Source organism: Armigeres subalbatus, chromosome 2 (assembly GCF_024139115.2).
Source record: "Armigeres subalbatus isolate Guangzhou_Male chromosome 2, GZ_Asu_2, whole genome shotgun sequence".
Lineage (NCBI taxonomy): Eukaryota > Metazoa > Arthropoda > Insecta > Diptera > Culicidae > Armigeres > Armigeres subalbatus.
The window spans coordinates 199,737,770-199,759,205 of record NC_085140.1 but is presented as its reverse complement, the minus strand read 5'-3'; the positions used below and the strand labels follow the sequence as shown (position 1 = coordinate 199,759,205).

The 21,436-nt window shown below is 40.0% G+C and overlaps 1 protein-coding gene across 1 annotated transcript in view; it reads right to left on the bottom strand.

Annotated features, from left to right (window-relative positions):
- Nucleotides 1–3,301: 3,301 nt before the first annotated feature.
- The window catches only part of LOC134211490 (uncharacterized), a 709,859-nt gene continuing 691,724 nt past the window's right edge, over nucleotides 3,302–21,436 (bottom strand). Inside the window, exons 5-6 of the mRNA XM_062688382.1 lie at nucleotides 4,847–5,136; nucleotides 3,302–4,779 (exon numbers count right to left, since the gene is read on the bottom strand). Coding sequence (XP_062544366.1) covers nucleotides 4,687–4,779; nucleotides 4,847–5,136 — 383 coding nt within the window. The 3' untranslated portion in view covers nucleotides 3,302–4,686. The remainder of the gene's footprint in view (nucleotides 4,780–4,846; nucleotides 5,137–21,436) is intronic.

Below are 21,436 nucleotides of genomic sequence, written 5' to 3'. Positions count from 1 at the left end.
GCAAAGGAAAACTGCAAACAAAAATACTATGAGTGCAGAACGGTCATCCAAGACAGAAGCAGTGGAAAGACTTCCTTTACTCCATCAATTCGGCCCAATCCACCGTCGAACTATGGGGGAAAGCCAAAGCGCTTAGTGGCAAGCGTAGATCTTCCCCCATCCACATCGATTCGCAAGACCGTACTATTTCCGATCCGCCGGATGTTGCCAATGCACTCGGGGAGTACTTTGCATCACTCGCATCTGTAAGCGGCTACCCAGCAGATGCAGCAGAACTTTCGAGTCCCGCCGGGCTTGCTAAGTTTCCCAATATATCAGCCCTTTTCGTTCCTCGAGCTTTCCTTCGCTCTTGCCAGAAGCAAAGTTGCGGTCCGGATGAAAAAGGGTATCCGATGCTGAAAAACCTTCCCCCTGCCGCCAAAATAGTATTCCTCGATCTGGTAAATCAAGCATGGACCAATCAAACTTTTTCCGACAAGTGGCGCCTCAGTCACGTTATTCGGATACCTAAAAACAGTATCTCCTCCCGCGACGCCGCTGATTACCGGCCTATCTCGCTGACTTCCTGTGTATCAAAGGTTCTCGAGAGGTTGGTCAACCGTCTTATTCTTGTATTGAAATCTCCACTATATGTTAATGTATTTTAAAACAAGAATACATCCTCGATTCAGCTGGAGAATGCATTTTCTCTTCGGTGGGCGTGGCTGGTTTTCTTGTCAATGACTGGATGACGGTAATTTGAGCCTTACCCGGCGCTTGGACCCCACTAGTGCTCAAGCAGCTGTTGGACTGGAGTTTACCTGACCTGATAACATCCTAGCTTTTGTGCACAACTTCTTCACACGCTGGCCCTTCCGGGTCTTTATCGTCATTTCTGCCTCCAGAACCTTCCCAGAGGAGACTGGAGTCTTGCAGGGGTCTGTTCTGGCAGTAAACCTGTTTCTGGTTGCCAAGAATGGGGTCTTCAATGGCCTCCCCAAGAACATCTACATCTTCGTTTACGCGGACGACATCCTGCTTGTGGTAGTCGGAGACACTCCGGCGCGAACGCGTATCCCAACCCAAGCAGCGGTTAGTGCAGTTCATCGGTGGGCCTCGTCGGTTGGCCTTACCCTGCCGGTCGAAAAAAAAAAAACTTCCCCTGGCTTATGTGCAATGGACGGCATTGTCTCTCCGGCCCTAGTCTCAAGATTAATGGGCAGCCGATTCCAAACTGGAAACTCGTCAAGGTCCTCGGAATCTCCATCGACCGCGGACTGACGTTCGTCCTTCATTTCCATGCGGTCAAAGTCGGCTGCAAATGAAGGATCAACCTTGTTAAATTTTATCAAGGCCGCATAGGGGTCGTACACTAATTACGTAAGCACTTATGGGGGGAGAAGGGTTCTGCCATTTTCTTACCCTCCTTATAAATAAAAAAAATATTTGTATGGGAAAAATCTTACATGGGGGGTGGTTGAAAAACCCAGAAAAATTGCTTACGTAATTAGTGTACAGCCCCATAGGACGAACAACAGGGCCACTCGGTATCGTATCGGCCAAGCGCTGATTGAAGGCAGACTGCTGTACGGACTGGAACTGACTTGTGTAGCACGTTGTGAGCTTGTCAACATACTCTCACCAGTCTTCAACCGATACCTCCGCATAGCTTCCGGATTTCTTCCTTCCATACCCGCTCAGGCTGCCTTCGCCGAAGCAGGTGTCCTCTCGCCATCGTGTGCAAGTGGCTATTTGACTATAAGCTTCCGTCATATCCGGAACCCATAGGAACCCTCTCCTTGTTCAAGGGGATCGGATCATGCACACGATGGACGGCGTCAGTCTTCCCCGGTGGCTAGGGTCCACTGGGATGGAGCGAGGAGCTGGCACTCCTCCACAGCCAACATAAACAGCTCCATTGTGAGGCGCTTTAAAAAAGAGGACAGCACGGAAGCTCATCGAAGATCGGTCGCCGAGTTGCTAAACACTGAGTTTAGTGACCATGAGCATCGATACACTGACGGTTCCCTTTCGAAAGAAGGGGATCTGCTTAGGCGTTACTGGGAGCAATCCAACAGTCTCGGACAGTCTCCTGCACAATGCAGCGTCTTCTCGGCAGAAACCGCAGCTCTGCTGATTGCCGCTACTACCCCTCCGACAAACCAGTTCTAGTTCTGACTGATTCCGCTAGTGCCATCGCTGCGCTACAAAGTGACCACCCATGACCACAACATCCATGGATCCAGGCCATCCTCGCTAGTAAACAACAATTAACAACCTTTGCCTGCAGTCCCGGACACTGTGGGGTGGCAGGCAACGTCACTGCGGACATTCTGCCTGGAGCCGACCACCAAGGCCGGCGTTCCACAACATCGGTTCCCTCGGCTGACGTTAAAGCCTGGATCAAAAAGATCGTCAGTCCGTAAAGTGATCTGCTGATGTCCAAAGTTTGACATTCCTCGCTCCAGCTACGAAATACCGAAAAAACATTCGATGCCCTAGCTGACGATACCACTATCTGTCTTCATCTGCTTCCTCAAAAATGGAGGACTGTACCACCTGATCTAGTCCAGCTTGGGCACCCCAACCCGAAAATAAATCCCACCCATGGAAGTGTGCGAGCCTCCCTGGTCTTCCCGGAGCTGTAAGTCCCCATCCCCACGCCCCCACAGTCCCCACGGTTGCGTTTCCTCCCCAACTTCGCCAACATCGTATCCTCATCTTGATACCAACCGACCGAGTTCTGTGTAACGGGCCGTACACTAATTATGTAAGCATTTTTGTTTAGGTTTTTCAAACCCCCCTCCCCCCATGTAAGATTTTTCCAGTTCTGAAACTGCAAGCAGTACTCCATAGTTGCTCTTCAAAGCGTACGCAGTATCTCAAAAAAAACGAAAAAAAAATCATGCATTTCCGAACAAACATTTTTTATTTCGTATTTTTTGCCAGAATACGTATTTTTGGACAAGGATTCAGAATATATAAAAATCTCATTTTGGCCAAAAATGTCACATCGGTGACAATGGGTCTGGGGGGGGTGAGAATGGGTAATCGCTCTCACCGGCAGCCTGGAGGTCGGATAGCAAAATCGTTCAAAAAGGTCTCTTATATTTTAGTCTTCTTGCTCTCAGATACATTCAATCTATTGTACAAGCGTTCTAAGTACTTGAAACAGTGACCCATTCTCACCCCCAGGTCCATATAGGTTCTAACGAAGAACTATGAATGTGCAGGGCGGTCCAAAATACCCTCGCAGGATACAATTCGAGGCTAAGAAAAAATGAAAATACTTTCTTTCGAACGACTGAAGACACAATCCCGATCCAGTTTCCAATGAAATTTATTCCCATTTTTCTAATAGTAAATTAGGCGCGTTTTGGCGCTTCACTTCATGCTAGGGAAAACTGTTGTTCCAAATACATAACACAATTTTCTATGGTTAATTTTCTGTTCATACAGGGATTGACTAGAGCTGCTCTGGACAACTTGCGTGATCTTTTTTCGGACACGTCAACTGTTCAAAATTCTGGTTGTGACTTAGAATTAGTTGTAGTTTTGAATATTGTATTTCTTATGGGTGAAGTTAGGAAATTAACATCAATTATTGAACTAAACAATACACTTTAAAAGTTATCTAGCATCAATTTTGAATAGCTTCCTTCAAATTCCCAAATTTATATTGGAATGACCCGTCTCTTGTATCTCGGCTTGATCAATGTAGACCTATAATATGCAGGACATATTGTACAATCTAATCTAAGCTACAATTCACATCGCAAATATTTTGTAAATATATGCTTTCCTCACAATTGTTTATCAAATATATATAGTCCATATCTGCACAAATATTTTACATTAGTAACCAATAGACTGCTTTACGAATCATATATGCTACAATAAAATTTAATACAATTTGTGCATTTTTCCATTAATTTTGCTTAGATGTGCAGTTTCATTCGAAGCGTTTTGTCGTAAAGAGCATTTATAAGCCAGAACGGTATACAGCTGCTCATATGATTTGTTCTACCCGCTTAAGCCATTTGGCTCATTCTTACTTATAGCCTAGAAAGGAATGTTTTAAACTGACGAACAATACTTACGTGAACCTTCTCTATCTCGCTCACTCAAATGGATAAGATCATACCATTCTGGCTAGCAACGCACAAATAAGTCTTAAAATTATCTGACAGACTGTTAAAATGAGTTACCATAACTGCTACTGTAAAGGCCATTTACTTCGTAGAAAATATTTACGTTCGTTCGACAAATTCCAATTTCAAGTGGGGGATTTCCGTACTTGGTGACAATTAATTAGCAGCTATTAGCAGTTGCCCTATCGTATTTGCTTCTTATAGTAGGTAGTACATTCAGTTTAGTCAGCAGAGTCATAGCTAGTCGTAGTAATTCAACGGTATGTTAACCAGTAGTTGCCCATAATGTGATTTTACTAATAGCTATACAGTCATCGTTGAAATCTTGCAAATCAATGCACCTTAAATGTCAATTACTTCGTTAAAGGTAAAAATGTTTCAAAAGGCTTTCATTTTATCTCAAATACTTTTTATGTATGCATCGGCTACACTGTAAGATTTGTGCAAGTGTTTGTTTTGTGTGAGGTGTGTGGCCTAATGATTGTTTACTATTACATTTTCAATAGGAGTCGTAGGGTTATTATTTGGATGTAGTTCCTTGCGCATTTGAACTGCTTTAAAGTATGGTGCATGCTGACCCGTGCATAACTTCACTGATGAACATCGGCGTCCCCGCACCCAATCCTCCATCCGTTTTCTCATTTTCATTCTGGAAGAAAATAATTCGTATGAATCAAACCTAATGCTACTTATTGAGGCATCTCGAGTCACTATACCTGATCGTACTCGCAATCGAAATATCGGCTCTGGCAATCTAAACATCTACATTGGTCGGACATCTTGCAGGTGATGCCGCATTCTTTGGCGACTGCTTTGTACAATTGTTTGCTGGATTTGTACAGAATTTCCGGCCCTTTGATCTCTTGCGCTGCCATTAGGGCCGCTGCTGACGTTCCTTCATAGGCCTGCGTGTCATAGGAATGGCAGTCGTCTGCCAACGAGTTACTTTCGAGATTCTCCGTAGATAGGCATGTTTCCTCGATGTTCATATTTTCCATTTCTTCGACTGTAATAAAGCAAAACAAAATGTATTTCAAATTTGTTGCATGGCACATACTGAAGAACAAGTGTTATAACACTGTAGAGAGCAGAGTTTAAAGAACAAGTCGTTGAATATTATTTTACTTTTTTTTTATCTTGCGAGTCTTTGCTGGACACAAGACTCCAACAAATCAGTGATTTGTTCATTCGTAGGCTCGGTATCGGTGTGGAGACAAACTGGTTGCGGTTCTGACACGAGCGTGTGCCACTATCATGCCGAGGAAGGCGCGACCGCAAAGTTGCAGGCCATGTATATTGGTGGAGCGAGCAAATTGCAGCCCTTCGATCAGCCTGCCTCAAGGTTTGAAGAAGACTGCAAAGGCCACGCTCGGCGGAAGGAAGGATTAAACGCATCGAGTTTTTCAAGGCTGGTTGACTCTAAACAAGGACATCAAAAAGATCATGAGAGAGAGAGAACAGTCTACTCTGGGCACCATAAAATCGATCGTTCTAACTGCGATCAGTCTCGTCGAGGAATGGGTGCGCAGGAAAAAGCTGTCACATCATAAAACTGAGATGCTAGTTGTCAACGATCAGAGATCGGTATATAAGGCGTCAATTAGGGTCGACGGCTGTGACATAACCTCCAAGAGATTGCTTAAGCAATTTGAAGTGATGCTCGACGATAAGCTGAGAGATAGCGATATGACAGCGATAACGGTACTATCAAAGATGATGGTGAACAGATCTAGGGTCAGTTCAATCAAAGTTAATTGCCTATTTCCGGGGATTAAACCACCCGACTTGGACGTTAATTTACAATGCTATGAAAACTCATATGTGAATATGTACGTTATGTGGAAGATATTGATTTGGAAAATGTGTTGGAGGCAGCGCCGTAGCGTGAGGTTGGCCAGGTTGGCCCCCGCCAAGGGCGCCAGGCCATAGGGGGGCGCCGAGATCAAGATTTCAGCTTTGAGAAATAGATCAGATTTATAAGTTAAGGGGCAATTACTAATAAATCGACTACAAAGCCTAAAATAATGGTAAAGATATTTTGAGAAATCTAGAGCACGAAAAACTATATCTTTATATTTACATCAACATATCAAATGGTCACTGAGAGTCCTTCGGGACCATAATGTTTTACAGCAGCGATAATCATTGTTTTCTTGAAATTCACTAGTTTAAAGTGATTTAGATTGGATCGGTTCCCTCAGAGACTACAACCATAATAAACCCGGTTTTGGAAGGTTCTTCTGTAATAATATTACATCTCCGATTCCAATAAACCAGAAACGAAGTCGTTGAATATTTGGTGAATAGTAATAATTTGAATTTGACATATCCTCTTGCGTATATACTAGTTAACAAAAAGTTTGAACGAGGATGTGTTAAAAATCGACTAAGTTTCACTTCGAAATGTTGGAACCAAGTCCACAAGTGCGTCTAAACTACCGACAGACCCAATCCAACAATGGATTTATCTCGATACGAATAAACCGATTTGTGATTTTCTTGATCAGATTTCGATCAATGACCAACTCACTCCAAATTTTATTGAAAGACACGTTCCGACCAAGCCACTGCACTGTAAAGTTGATTTTTTTTTCACCCGAGTAGGTCTGATGGCTATTCCAAAGATCATCCTATCCTCTCCTCCAATCCTAGGGGTTTTCTTGATTCAGCAACGTCCGATAGCGATTCGAAAATTGGCCTTTTTCTGTTGGGGCGTAAAACTGCGTCCATTGAGTTGAACTTTTGTGGTATACCCCTGCCCTGATTAATAATAACTATTCGCATCTTGTAGGTTGATCACCATTTGTCATGTAAACAACCTAAGATGCGTCATAAAATAAAACCCACTACCTTTCTAGGATTATCAGTCGAAAATTCTCCTGGTTACATAAAGTCACTATTTAGAAATTTAGATCTACACTTGTACAATGCAGCAAAGCAGATGTACGAAGGTTCCACGTCCCACGTTACAGAAACGACAGATATCATTCTGAACTTCTGGCCAATATTTTTCAAATGTTATCTACTCCCGGTCCGTTTATAAGGCCGGTTAATATGCAAAGAGCTCTCTTTTCGATTTATGAAACATTGGGAATAAATTAATCTCTTATTTTACTCAGTAAGAAAGAGGCGCCCAAAAATGTTTCGCCAAGGGCGCTGAGAGTTCACGCTACGGCTCTGGTTGGAGGTAACCACTTTCCCTTCGATGGGACTCGAACTTATGACCCTACAGTACGCTAGACTGGTGCTTTAACCAACTAAGATACGAAGGACCTCCGTCGGCCTTCGCAACCTAGCGGTAGATCTAGGGTGTCCTCCAGCAAGAACATGCCGTTACAATACTGCGGTACAGAGGTCAAATGGTCTCATGGTGAGCTAAACATTGGCTTCACACAGTTCCTAACAGATCACGGATGCTTCAGGTGGTTCCTGCGTATGTTCGGACATGCGGCTTCCTTCACCTGTCCACAATGTCCAGACGTGACAAAAACGGCTAAGCACATCCTATTCACATGTCCCCGGTTTGCAGCGAAGAGGAGAGCGATTGTTGCTTATGCAACGAATGAAACGCCTTTCCGTAATTTTCAATCGGTTTATTATGGCGCGAATATGCGGGACACGATTAAAATTTTCCTGCATAATAGAAACTAAATTCATAATTCTTCTCCAGGAGTAATGGTCACCTACTTACGTTTGTACGTTTCCTTGGTTTTCTACGTAACGATCGATTGACACCGATTAGGGCCGTATAGCCAAATCTAGTTCTAAGTACAAAAATTAGTAAGTGCTTTCTCTCAATGATTTACAGCTATTTACCTTAGCTATAACTCGGTAAGTATCGAAACGAAAGGAACGAAACTATGAACGATTTTCTGGTATGATAACCTACAATTTTGTGAGTTACATGAATTCTACGTTTGGACATAAGCCAGGAATATCTTACCACTTTAGATTCTTAATAATTCAATATAGATTCTGTAGAAAAACTATTCTAGGTTTTGAAATTCAAGTAGTATTAACTTAGGAGCTGTTAACTTAGGAGCTGTTAACTGAAAAAATATACTTTCCGAGCAACAATTTTAGCGAACAATCAGAACACGACAGTATGGTTCAATTCAGTATATCTTTTCGACGCATGGCAATTATCTATATCTGTCATCGTATCGTGTACGGCGATTGAAGGTATGCTATTCATATCGGTGTTGTAGTAGGTGCGTTGTTACGCAGAGGGCGTACGCAACAACGATGTTGGAGAAATGCATACTACCGCTGACAATGTCGTCGGAAGAATGTGTTAGAAAGCAGAACGGCGGATGTACGAAGCAGTAGCAGGCCGCCATAGCGGAAAGTGGACCTTGAGTGTCAAAGTATACTGCCGCGGAAGACAGATGCCAATATTTAATGGGAACGCAAGCGCCAGCTATAAATGCGCCAATTGTTGCCAACTTGCGGCGAGAGCGTAGCCGCAGAACGATGCAAGTAGCTTTAGCGTAATGACTAACCGATTCGGTGGTTGCGGATGCATTAACTTTACATCACTTGGACTGCAGAAACTGGAACGATTCCGACAGATTATCGGGCTCAGAGAATAGATTGAAAAGAATGCGACGTTGAGGAGAAGTGTGGTGATGCAATGGTTACGCCCTTTTTGTAAGTTATACTTGCAGTGCTTAATCCTGATCAGGAGCTGTCCATCAGGGGGGCTTTAACGAAGTGTGACGGTCCGGGTCCATACAAAATTTTCAGATGTTTCATACAAAACGTGTGACATAGGGGGAGGGGGGTTGAAAATGCCCAATTTTTGCGTTACGTAATTACTGGATCTTCCCTTGGAAGTTATCAACCTTCTCTACTGCTTGCCCTGCAAAGCGATTTTTAGCCTTACGTCAGAGCTGACGATCTGATACCAAAGCGAAACAAAAGGGGGAGCCGAATGAGATAAACCCGAATTCCATTCGCTCGGAAGACAAACGCCTGAATAGACCAGATACCTGAAAAAACCAAACACCTGAAAAGACTTTTTGCCCGAATAGACCATTTGCCCGAATGGACCATATTCACCCGAATGTATTCAATGCCCGAACCAATCGATCACTCCAGGTTCCAGACTCCAGACTCCAGGTTCATTAAAAGGCTTCAGTAAGCTATTTTACCGTGGTCGCATTACCTACATCGCGCTTTATTAGCCGCTGGATACCAGACAGACGCTGCTTGAACCTCACCTCCTGGTGGACAGACGCTCGGGACATACCTTCTCACTCTAGCTGATGTCAGAAGGACAATCAGCTAAGTACGCAACACTTAGCTGGCGGTTTTGTCATCGGTGGACCCGTCGAAGCGTGAAATAGGAACTTGTGGGCATTAGAGTTATATAGGACGCTTTATTTTCTTGATGTCAACTCACCATTTTGTAACCCGAATTATTACGTATTCTATCTTAATTCGCATTTGTCCGGAATAAAGTACATGGGAATTTGGTTCCTACTTCAATGGCGCGCACATAGAAAATACGAAAAGAGTGTAATGCCTTTTTTTGACGTACACTAAGAAATTTAAAAAATCATTAAAAGAATAAAATCTATACTATTTTCTTATTTATGCGATTTATTCATTGCTTAGTATAACACGTATACTACCATTGTATACAAAATAAACTAGTGAAGATTTGGGTGGACGTATTTTTGTTAGTATAATCGGTGTTGACAGTTCTCTTCAAGCATGATAAATGAACGCTCTTTAGATTTAAAAGTTAAACTTTTATTTAAAAAAATAAATGCATGGCGATAGTGAAGCATTATATATGCGTGAAAGGTAAGTTGTGCAGAACAAATATTACACCAGTCCACGCTTTCTTTTACGTTCCACAGAATATAAGTTCGAAATGTTATTTTGTAGGCAATGCCGGAGAAACAATAATGTCGGTCAGCCAAGCTCAAACTCAAATTCAAGCCAATGCCGGAGAATTGATAATGCTGCCTTCGATGTCCAGGATCGAATCACATGGATAAACGGTTCCCTGAAACTAGTAGGATTACGAATTATTTAATAAGCAGGCTGCAGGAATACCGTGACAAGAATAATCTGGATGCTATGAAAATGCAACGATCTACCGTGTGTCGTATTCTATGAATCCAAAAAGTGGGTTTCAGTCTGATTAATACCTAATTATTTGTTATTAATACCTATAATGTTTGTTAAGATTTAGTTATAAGATGCGTTGAAAAACTATGTAAACGCGAAATAAAAACTGATATTTAAGATTATATTTTCATTTCCATTATTTTATAATCAAAACAAAACATTCGTTCAATGCAGAATCCAGCTATAATTTCAGCCAAATGAAATTAAACTAATGTTGATTATAGCCAACTTATACATTACTCCCAATAAATCCAAGTTATACTAACGCGGTATAGTACACACCTAAACTAAGCTGGGGTCAACCAGGCAAATAGCCAGTTAGTATGACTTTTAACCTATTTGGTTTTTATTTTTTCCAGAGTGTAGGACTACGTCTGTGTTCTCTATATTGGGGTACACTTTACGATTGCGAAAATCGGGGACCATCACGAAAATATGATAGACTTTAAACTTTAATATCTAAGCCGTTTCTCGATGGATTTTCAACTGTTTTGAACCATTCGATCAATGATGAGTCAACGCTCCTTTGTATTTATTTGGAAATACTGGTTTTCAATTATTTATTATCGATAATTGATAAACAGTTTAGAAATAGGTCAACCAACCAATCACGTACATGCATCACTAGCACAGACATCAAAAATCAATCACTTGCGGGTTTGGATCTATTCCTCAGTTTGAACAAGGTTTCACGCAGAGCAGACGCATTGGTGGTGGTGCTCGATGTGTTGCTGCATTCAACCTCAACGAACCAGCATTTCATATGAAGAAAAGGTTGACCATAAAAATAGTAATGTGGCGATCCCGCACCGCCAGTGCCGATGCTGAAAATTTATTACAAATTGTGGTGTCAGTTAGTTGGAAAATTGGGAAAAGAAAATTGGTTCTTCTCAGGACCAACATTTTATGAAAAGAAAAAGTTAATTGCAAAAATGGACTGTTTCGGTGGCATCGGGTTCGGCGTGGTAGTTTGGTTGCTGTTAGTGATGCCATCCATTAAAATTTACTGCATCATCTCCCTCCGACGCGCTATAATATTCGCTATTTACGATTGAGTTTTGCACTTTGAAGAAAGTTTATTTCGGATAGTCGGATCAACCTTCTTTTGTATAAAATCAACTACAGCAACTACCCATCGGTGAGCGTCGCTCGGACAGACAGATGCCAAGAGATAATGTTTGGTAATATGAAGAAACTTCGTCTTGAGTCAAATTTCTGCTGTTATTGCTCGCAACAATACGTATCTAAGATAAATAACATCTCATAACCAAATTCAGAATCTGGCGAGAAAGTTTTATTGGATTCTTAGAATTTGTCATTCTCCGAACGGTCCGTTGTCTGTGGAATCTCGATCGAAATGGCTCGCGCGCGCCGAAAAGCAGGGGTGGCATTGTGCATCTCGATTCGAACGTAATTCTATCGAGTCGAACATGTTTGGCATTACGGGTTTCGATTCGATCTCGAAAACGACTCATCGTTCGAGTTTGCTCGAGGAGGTAAAAGAATAACGAGATGTTTTGGCATTATGGAAACTCGATAGCACACTGAAAAACGACTCAAGTCGAACGAAAAACACTCGTCACCTTTATAGCTTTCGAATGTTGTTCGAGAGTTATTTCTTGCTGAAAGTTTTTAATTATATTTGTCATTGGCGTAACTAATGAAAAATCTTAGGGGGGCCTAACTTTTTTTAAACTTTTCTATTTTAGCACTCATAACACTGGAAGTTTACCAGTTTCGCTCGATTCAACTGATGTATATTGTTGGTCTACCAGATATCAATGGACGACTTAAATATTTCAAATGTTGTTCGTAGGATTCCCAAAATGGTTCAGAAAACCATAGGTGTTGCGCTCCCCGTAAATAGAATGTGAAGCACAATCCTGATTTTTAAAGGATTTTTTGATTTGCTTCGAACCTAGAATACATTATAAATTAAGTATTAGTAAGTTAAACTCTCTTAGCTAATTCAGTGGCCTGACAATTCCTACGAGCTTTCAAACAGCGATCTGACCACAACAAACTAACCTTTCTTTTCTGTTAGAACAACTTCTAGGATGATTTTAAAAGGCTAGGTTAGGAAGGCTAAGATCATACGCTCGATTTAGATAACAATTACTCACAAAACCCTGGAAAAACTTGCAAACCTCAAGGAATTGTCCATTATCCATTAAGTACTTGTAATACTGATAAATAATATATTTTTTTTTACTTGTTGACGAGGTATTTCCTTTGGTATTTCATAAGTTATAACGTGTTTTGAGGGGTCCAGATTTTGTCGTGAGCTAAGCCTTACAACAATTGCTTGAAGTTTAAAAACTTGTGCGAATAGATTCAACTTGCTGTAGTGTTTCGAAGAGAGGGATTGGATAATGAAGCCAAACCTTTCTCTGCATTTACCCCCGTATATAATCAGTGGATTAGATATGTGCAATACTTATACAAAGTAACAAATTTTCTAGGGGGGCTAGCCAGATCCTAGGTGGGGCTATAGCCCCCCCTAGCCCCCCTGTAGTTACGCCAATGATATTTGTTATTATTTCTCTACGGGAAGAGAATAAATGTTTTATTATTGTCTCTTGAGGAAAAGAATGTCATTAGTATACCTACTTTTATAGTTTCCAGACAATATGCAATCTCTAATTATCCCGAAATCCGCGTAAAAACGACTTCAACTAAAATCGGTTTTTTGAAGTTTTCACGTATTTCTTGACGATTTCAATAAATCGCGTGGAAAATCTATGAGGAAAATCTGCGTAAAAACGTGTATATTCCAAAATCTACGTAAAAATAGATGAGTTAAACAAAAAAACGCGCATGAGATGACCCAACTGCATTTAACTAAAACACATGGAAACATTAAAGTAATTTATTATCGAATCCTTCTTTAGCTTTAAATTATTTAGCTTAAAATTTGATCTGTGGCATAAACTCGAATAAACATAAAACTTATAATTTGTGTCGTAACAATATCTCAATTTACAAAACATGTCGTATCGGCATAATGTTTTAATCGGTTGCAACTGCTCAATAAATAATATTGCTTTTTAAAGTCATTGAGCACAATTTGCTTGTTTATAAATTAACGCCAATTCTTGCCCTGAAGGATGCCTTTCCAACAGGCAACATACTACAGGCTGATGAAATTACTCTTATTCTCTCTGTTTACTCACATTCGCCTTGCGCTGAAGGTTGTCTGGAGAGATACTAAACACGGCGGCATACTAAACACGGAGACAGCTATCTCTTATTCTCTCTGTTTACATTTCGTTTGACAGAACTACTCGATTGAGCTAGTACAGCACCATTCGAAATCTTGTACTGCGACTGAATGAAGTCGAACGAAATACATAATGCCGCATTTTTTTCGAAACGAATCCAAAAACTTACGAATCGAGTGATTCGATTCGAGATGCGCAATGTCACCCCAGCTTTCTTATATCTAATGAAGTAATTCCATTAGCCCCGCCCCTTCATTAATCGTTATGAGTGCACATTATATTTACACCCATATCAGCTCACAAAAGGGCGGGGCTAACGGGCTTAATTTATTAAATACATGAAAGCTGCTGTACGGCGCGCGCGAGCCATTTTGATCGGTATTCCACAGAGAGCGGATCGACATTCGATGCAGCGGAGCGGACACAGCAGCACGAAGTGGGTGGCAGTGTGGCAGCGAAAAATCATCAAGTGGCGGTCGAACAGTTGCAACGCAAGGTGTTGACAAGCGATTGGATGCAGTTAGTTATTGGAATGGGAATTGGGAAAAGAAGATTGATTCTTCTCAGGACCAACATTTTATGAAAAGAAAGAGTTAATTGCGAAAATGGAAAGAAAGTTCATATCGGATCAACCTTCTTTTGTATAAAGACCTTTTTGGAGGACACCATCCTCAAAAATGGCCGAAATAAAGGAGAAATAAGCAGAATCAGAAGTGGCGTGAAACCAATCGCAAATACATTTATTTGCAACGTTTGGTTTTCGCCCGCGATGTAAGGTACGTGGCAAAGTAAGGATTGTGATGTCCCCGACTGAAAGCCAGTCGAGTGGCTTCAGCGGTAGACCTGTGCGCCGATCTACTTTGAACCGGCGGCGGCGTGAATGTATTTTTCTAACGGCGGCGGCGGCTTAGCCGGCGCCACGCCGCGGTTGTTTTCGGCGGCGGCGGCGGCGGCTCGATCGGCGTGGTTCAAAATTTTCCTTCAAACAGTTCAAGCAATTTAAATGTCTGCATTTCTAGTGCAATAAAAGCATAAAATATATAAAGTACGCCGCTAATTTTAACACTGTATACTAGCGAGAAAGTGTGCAAAAACTTTTGCTGTTTGTTCTAATTAATATATCTTTTGAGGTGACATGGTTCGAAATAAGCCTCTTTTGGAAATTCCATAAAATTCCACAGAGATCCTACATGAGAAAAATCTTTGAAACTTCCAAAGAATTCTTCTGAAACTTCCACAATATTTAAGTAAAGCATTTTTTCGTAAGTCACCCAAGAATCCCTCCAGGAACTTTCTTCAAGAGTTCCTTATAAACTTCTCCAGGAATTCCTTCAGGAATACCATGAGCAGATTCTCCTAAGATTCCTTTAACAAATTTCTAGAATTTCTTAACGGTTTCCTCCATTAATTTCTCCAGAAATTCTTTATGAATTTCTTCAATAGTTCTTCCGGGAGGAGTGTAATTCGTAGTAAAATACTAGCAAAATTCTGAATTGTGCCTTTTTAGCCTGGTGGCTGCAAAAGCAAGGCCATGCTGAAAGTGACTGAATTCATTTCATGGTACGGTGTAGGGTTTATGATACTTCCCTCTGCCTTTGAGCATTATCATATTAGTTTTATTACACAGGAATGCAGAAATGATGAATCGGCTCAAAAACCTCGTAGTTAATAACTGTGGAAGTGCTTAATGAACACTAAGCTGCAATATAGCAATTTTCAAATTGGGATGTAATGCCAACAAAGCAGAGCAGAAGAAATTCACAGGAGTTCCCCAATCAGAATTTCTAGGAAATGTATTATCAAATATTCAGAACTTCTGGACAAAGGAATCCCTAAAACTCTCAGAAAAGGATTTCTTCGAGTGAATGTTACAATTACATAACGCTTTTGGGGTGGGTGGATATCTGTCTACGGCCTACACATTTTCAAACCTTTCCTTACCAAAAGCATTACAAAGAGATGGGGGTTGAAAATGATCAATTTTGGCGTTATGTAATTTGTGGATGAACCCTTACATTAGTTGCTAAGCATGTAGATGACAAAACTCTAGATTATGTTTCTTTCAAGATCATTCTGAAAGATAAGTGGAAAATGTTGGCACCTAGTAGTTCAACGGTGCGCAGTAAATTAACGTTCTCTATTTCATTATGTGTGGCTGTACAAATTGTGCTGTATTATTTATTACATTACATCTTATATTATTGTTAGTGATACCCTTGATGAAACCTGTTATTGTGATCTGTGTGATCTATTTAGAATTTGTAAGTTCATTAAGACCACAGTTAGGTCAATTGGATATAAAAAAAACCAAAAAAACAAGTATAAGTTACTGTGATAAATCTATGTCCATTTAGAATCCGGAATCATTTTTTGTATTGCAGCGGCACGGAAACTGACCGCTGAAAGAATTCTTTTACAGCGGTTTGTCTACCTAGGCAGCCACTTGCTGTAGTATACATTTCACGATGTTTCGTGCAGCGAGTCAAAAAATATTCCAGATGGAAGCCGATAGAAGAGAAAAAAAATCTGCACACCCACGTTGATAATCCTGCTCATCGACGATGGAACCTACGTCAAAATGGATTTCGGACAGCTTCCTAGCCAAAAATTCTACATGGCGACGGCACGAGGAGTAGTTCCTGCGAAGTTTAAGTTTGCTTTTTGGACAAACTTGCAAAGAAACATATGGTTTTGGCAAGGGATATGCAGCTGTGAAGCAAAGACCTAAGTGTTTGTGACGAATAAGACGATGGCCTCGAAGCTGTACAAGGAATGTCTCAAAAACCGCGGTCTACCTTCCATAAATCCCATAAAGGTCTCGTGAAGTTTTGGCCAGATTTAGTGAGTTGCCACTGCAGCCGGGAACTCATCCAGTGGTACTGCGATAATAACGAAGATTTCGTCCATAAAATATATCCACGCAACTGCCCACAAATAAATCCACGCAACTGCCCACAGCCGGGCCATCGAGACATTTTGGGCAGTAATGAAGCGGAAGATTAAGAAAAGTGGAAAAACAGCTCGAGACTAGACTCATATGACCAAAATGTGGAACAAATGTGCCAAGGAAATTGACTTCGGAGGTGTACAACTTTTGATGAGAGGAATAAAGAAGAAGTTGCGAATTTTCACTGCAAACAAAAAGAAATGATTTGTATCATAATTTTTTCCACAATGAACATAGCTTTATATGTGTAACATATGAGCTGCTCGGGTATAATTCACGGGAGTAGATTTCCTCATAAATTGTGCGGGAAAAAATCACTAGAGTTGTCAGAGAGAGGAATTATCTATTCTATAGCATATCTGAGCTGATGTGAGTAATTACCCAAATCCTCAGATTAAGGATTTTTCTCCAAATTCCTGAAGAAGGAATTCCTCTTAAAGTCTGGAAGAAGGATTCTCGAAAATTCGTGCGAGATGATTTGCCCTGAGCTTTTGTAGGGCCAATTCCCAAAAATATCTGAGAATTTCTGCAAAATTTCTGTGGGAGAAATTCGCCAAAAAATACTTAAGCAAGATTATACTACAATTCTTGTATAACGACTGCCCAGAATTTGTGACGACAAATATCTGGAAATTTCGAGAAAAAGGAAAACCTGTGTTGAGGGGAGAAGGTATGCTGAAGTTCTTTAGATTTTTTTGTTCATGCTTCCTGTAATGGTAAGTCCTCATAACTCCTGGGAAAGAATTTCCCAGTATTACTAGTGATGGAAGAACCCAGAATGCTTGGAAAATCAGTTCAGGAGCAGAAATTTCCAAAAATTCCCAGGGAAGAGTTTTCTCAAAATTCGAAAAAGTCAAGGTTTTCTAAAATTCTTGGAGGAAGACATACCCATAATTTCTAAAGGGATAAATCCTCAAAATTCCTGGGAAGAAATTCCTCAGAATTCCTAGATAAAAATAACTCTGTATTTTTAAAATATGAGTTTCCTAGAATTTCTGGAGAAAGAATTTTACCGACTTCCTTGAGGCGAGCATCTCGGAATCCAAAACAAAATTCACTTGCGTTTTTAAGGGCACACCACTTAATATGAAAGCATCGCACAACTGTCATTTTTATTATTCCAGAATTTTCCCAGAATTAAAGAAGAATGAAGTCTATAAGATTCTTGGTGAAGCAAATATTTTCACAATACCTGGAGTGAGGATAGCATTTTGCTACAGAAAGACAATTCTCCAGAATTTTGGAAGAAAGTATTTTTCTACCTTTCTAAAAATGGCACCAGTTATGTAAAATGCGTTCGCTATTATTTTTAGTTCTTTTGTGTATGAAATGATTCAATTGTGGTTTTACTATTGCCTGAAATTCTATGCTGATCAGCTGATCACCTCATCGCATCCTCTGGTGGCATCTTACTTCAAAATGTAGTTTTGTATTGTAGTTTGTGTTTGATTATGCAAGAATTGTGTTTCTTTCCGACTTTGTGTCCTGCGTTTTTTAAATATAATGATATAGAATCTTTTCGTTTTTTGAGCTTCTATCTAGCAAGTGAAATAATCATACATAACGGAAGTTTTTTTCAAGATACTTGTGAGAACATATCACTCATCAAAATAAAAAAAAAGTTGTTTATTTCTTCTATTTCTGCTGGATGAAAATATTACATTAAACGCGAATATTTTTGTGATTATAAATTACAACCAGAAACAGCAACTTCAATAAATTAGACAGAATAATAAAAATGATGGATCACTTTTTATTAGCTTATCTTATTTTACTTCAAAGCATGAACATGATTTTGATTTTCTTAATCGTTTGGGTTGTCATGAGTATGATCCGCAACCTCCAGCACATGTCATGCCTGTATTTTCATCAATTTGCAAGGGAAATAATGGTAGAGAAATCCAAATGTCTGTATTTGCTTACTACGAATCGTCTGCAATTTTCTTGAAACGCTTGAACGAGTTCTGGATTGGAAGACATTACTCGTTAGTTCCTTGCATTTCAAGTTAGAAAAGGCTATGCATTTACTACATATTCTTTTCAGCGGCGCAGCCGAAATTTTTCAAATTTATTTAGGTTTGCACGGAATTTTTCTTTTACCAATTTGGGGGTGGGGGATTAACCTTACAAAACGAAAACTACGTCACTAAAAATATTTCAACGGCGCGCCAAAAACTTACCGGCGGCGCGGTCAAAAAATTCCAGCGGCGCGCCGGTCAAAATTGGTGGCGGCGGCGGCGCTTAAAAATCGTCGGCGGCCGCGGCGCGGCGCGGCGGCGCACAGCTCTATTCAGCGGCCGATGAGTCATGTTAATTCCACGGTTAGAGACTCAAAGTCCATCCATCTGGGAACAACTATTCGACTTCTTGATTCAGTTGGCCTCCGAGCAGTTTGTTCAATGTAAATAAAACGACACAAATTATTATGGCAAATCATCAATTTTAAATAGCTACGTAGTCCTACGTCACCTTTGCGTACAACCCGATTGGGCTGCACCTTTGAGTTTTAACTATTGTTATCGTGATAGTTTTCCACTTCCATCATATTACAGAAAAAGTAATTTACTGTTTGCATTTCTGGACTAATTCGTGTTTTAGAAAGAGAATTTACAGTAACGTCGTTGAGTATAATAGACGTCACTAAAAAACAGACTAACAGACAGACAGAAGGCAGAATTATACTCTCATGCCAATCGGTATTATGCAGACAAAAATCTACCTTGATCAAAAGGCCATGACCTAATAGTAACTTTTACCTTGGATACTTAACCTAAACCTAGCAGGATAATAGGTAGAAGTTACAAGAAAGATTATTGGGACAAACGTTCCAATTCTCTAAGTAGGAGGTTTTATCCTGGGTTTTCATTCTTTTTATTATGGCATTTTCAGTGTTACAATTGTATCTGAAATTTAGCCTTCTTCCAAACGTAGGCTGTTCTTTAAAGTTATTTAGTCAAATTAACATTTTCATCAAGGTGATGGTGATTGTTTTTTCGTACTTTCGACTTCATACTTTATGCTTTTGTTCCTTAATTCGAGCAAATGAAAAATATGTACAAAACAAACGATCATATATTTTTTTATTAAATTCAGTGGGAAATTATTCTTCCTTAAAAAATTGTTCGGTTGTATTACCAATGCGGGCAAATAGTCTATTCGGGCGTGTGGTCCATTCGGGCGTATGATCCATTCCGGCAAATGGTTTTTCGGGCGTTTGGTCTTTTCGGGCGAATAGAATTCGGACATGAGTTACATTCGGGCGTGTGTCATTCGGGCGAATGAAATTTGGGTTTATGTCATTCGGGCGTTTGTGATAGAATCACCTATGGAACATTAGAGTGATTCAAATTTTGACTTTTTCGCTCCCCTATCCTTAAACGATTGTTTTAGCTATTTTAATAGTCCTCCCAAATTTTTAGCTGATTTGGATGTAATTTGGTTGTGCACGTGCCGTTTGAAGGTTATATGAAAATTACTATGAGAATTGCCACTTATGTAAAGAATCGTTTCGTGAAGCAGCCCAGAATCTATTTGAATATATGTAACGCATCGCCATCATCAGTGGCGCCGGGAGTGGGTGGGACAAGTAGGACATGTCCTACGCATGAAAATACATGGGTAGGACAGTCAAAGCATTGTCCTACCCATGATTATAGTAAGAACATACCATATGGATAACTAAAAGATCTAATACTATCAATACTATTTCAATTGCTAGATCTAAAAAATATCACTAAATCGTTTCAAAGTTATTCAGAGGTTAAACAGACAATCGTATAGGTTTCCGGAATTGTAAAGGAGAAATCTATTCCGAAAGGCTTCTTAGAGTCTATGAGGAATGCTTTCCATTCCAAAAAGTACTCAATGATGTATTAAGATTTTCCAAGAAGTCTTGAAGTTTCTAATAGTTTCTGCTCTTTCATAAAACTGTTGAAAATTTTCTGAAAGTGCGTAATTATTTCTGCTAGTTCAGGGAGGCTCAGAGAATTTCTGAAATTTTAAAAGTGACAGACTGACAGGTGACGTAATCGAAAGATGAATATTTAAACAAGTATATAGCTTAGCCAGTTGGGAAAGGAGAGAAATGTTAGTGTGTAGTTAGAAACAGGAAAAGAAAACCTCTGCATCCCCACATTGCCACGAAAAGGAAATTTCGTCAATTTGGTAAGGTAGATGAACAAAAGTATAGATCGAGGGTTCACTTGAAAAAAAATTGAAGTCTTTGCCACATTATGTGATGGAGTCTTTTAGTCTTTGCCAGACCTCCTGTCTATAAGGCAGAAGCGGTAGTTACTAGACTGCCGAGCTCGTCTTTATAGGTTGAGAAACGAAACAAAGATATGAAAGAATAATCGCAGATATACGCGAATATGAAGCAGTTTATGATGATTGTAGCACATACGGATGTCTGGTAGCAAGCCGAAAAAATCTTTTGAAATTCGAGAGGATCTCCGGAAAGTCCTTGAAATTCCTTAAAAGTATTCTTATTCTATAGTTTTGATCTGGGACGTTTTGATAATCCATTTTTTGTCCTACCCACGTCTCGGAACGTGGCCGCGCCTCTGGCCATCATAGAATAGATCCTAAGATGAAAGTCAGTTGTTGTTTCGAAGCATTCTGACTTTTGTGAGCAAAACTATAAAGAAAACAGAAGTGCTCATTATTGATATTGATGTTATTCTTTTACGTGTTAAAATGAATTTCCCACAATTCAGTATTTCCCTAATAACTTTTGTTGCCAGCATCAAATCGTTTAGCAACAACGACAATATTTTCCCTTGTTAAATTTTCTATGTTGCTAACGTATTCATACATTTTTAGAGCTGAATGGGCAATTATGGGGAACGGTTTTTCACAAAAGTTACTGTTTTCATAGTAATTTTCATACAAGGTTTAAACTGCGTGTGCTCAGTCAAATTACATCCAAATAAGCTAAAAATTTAGGACGATTATTAAAATGGCAAATGCCATCGTTTAAGCATAGGGGAGCAAAAAAG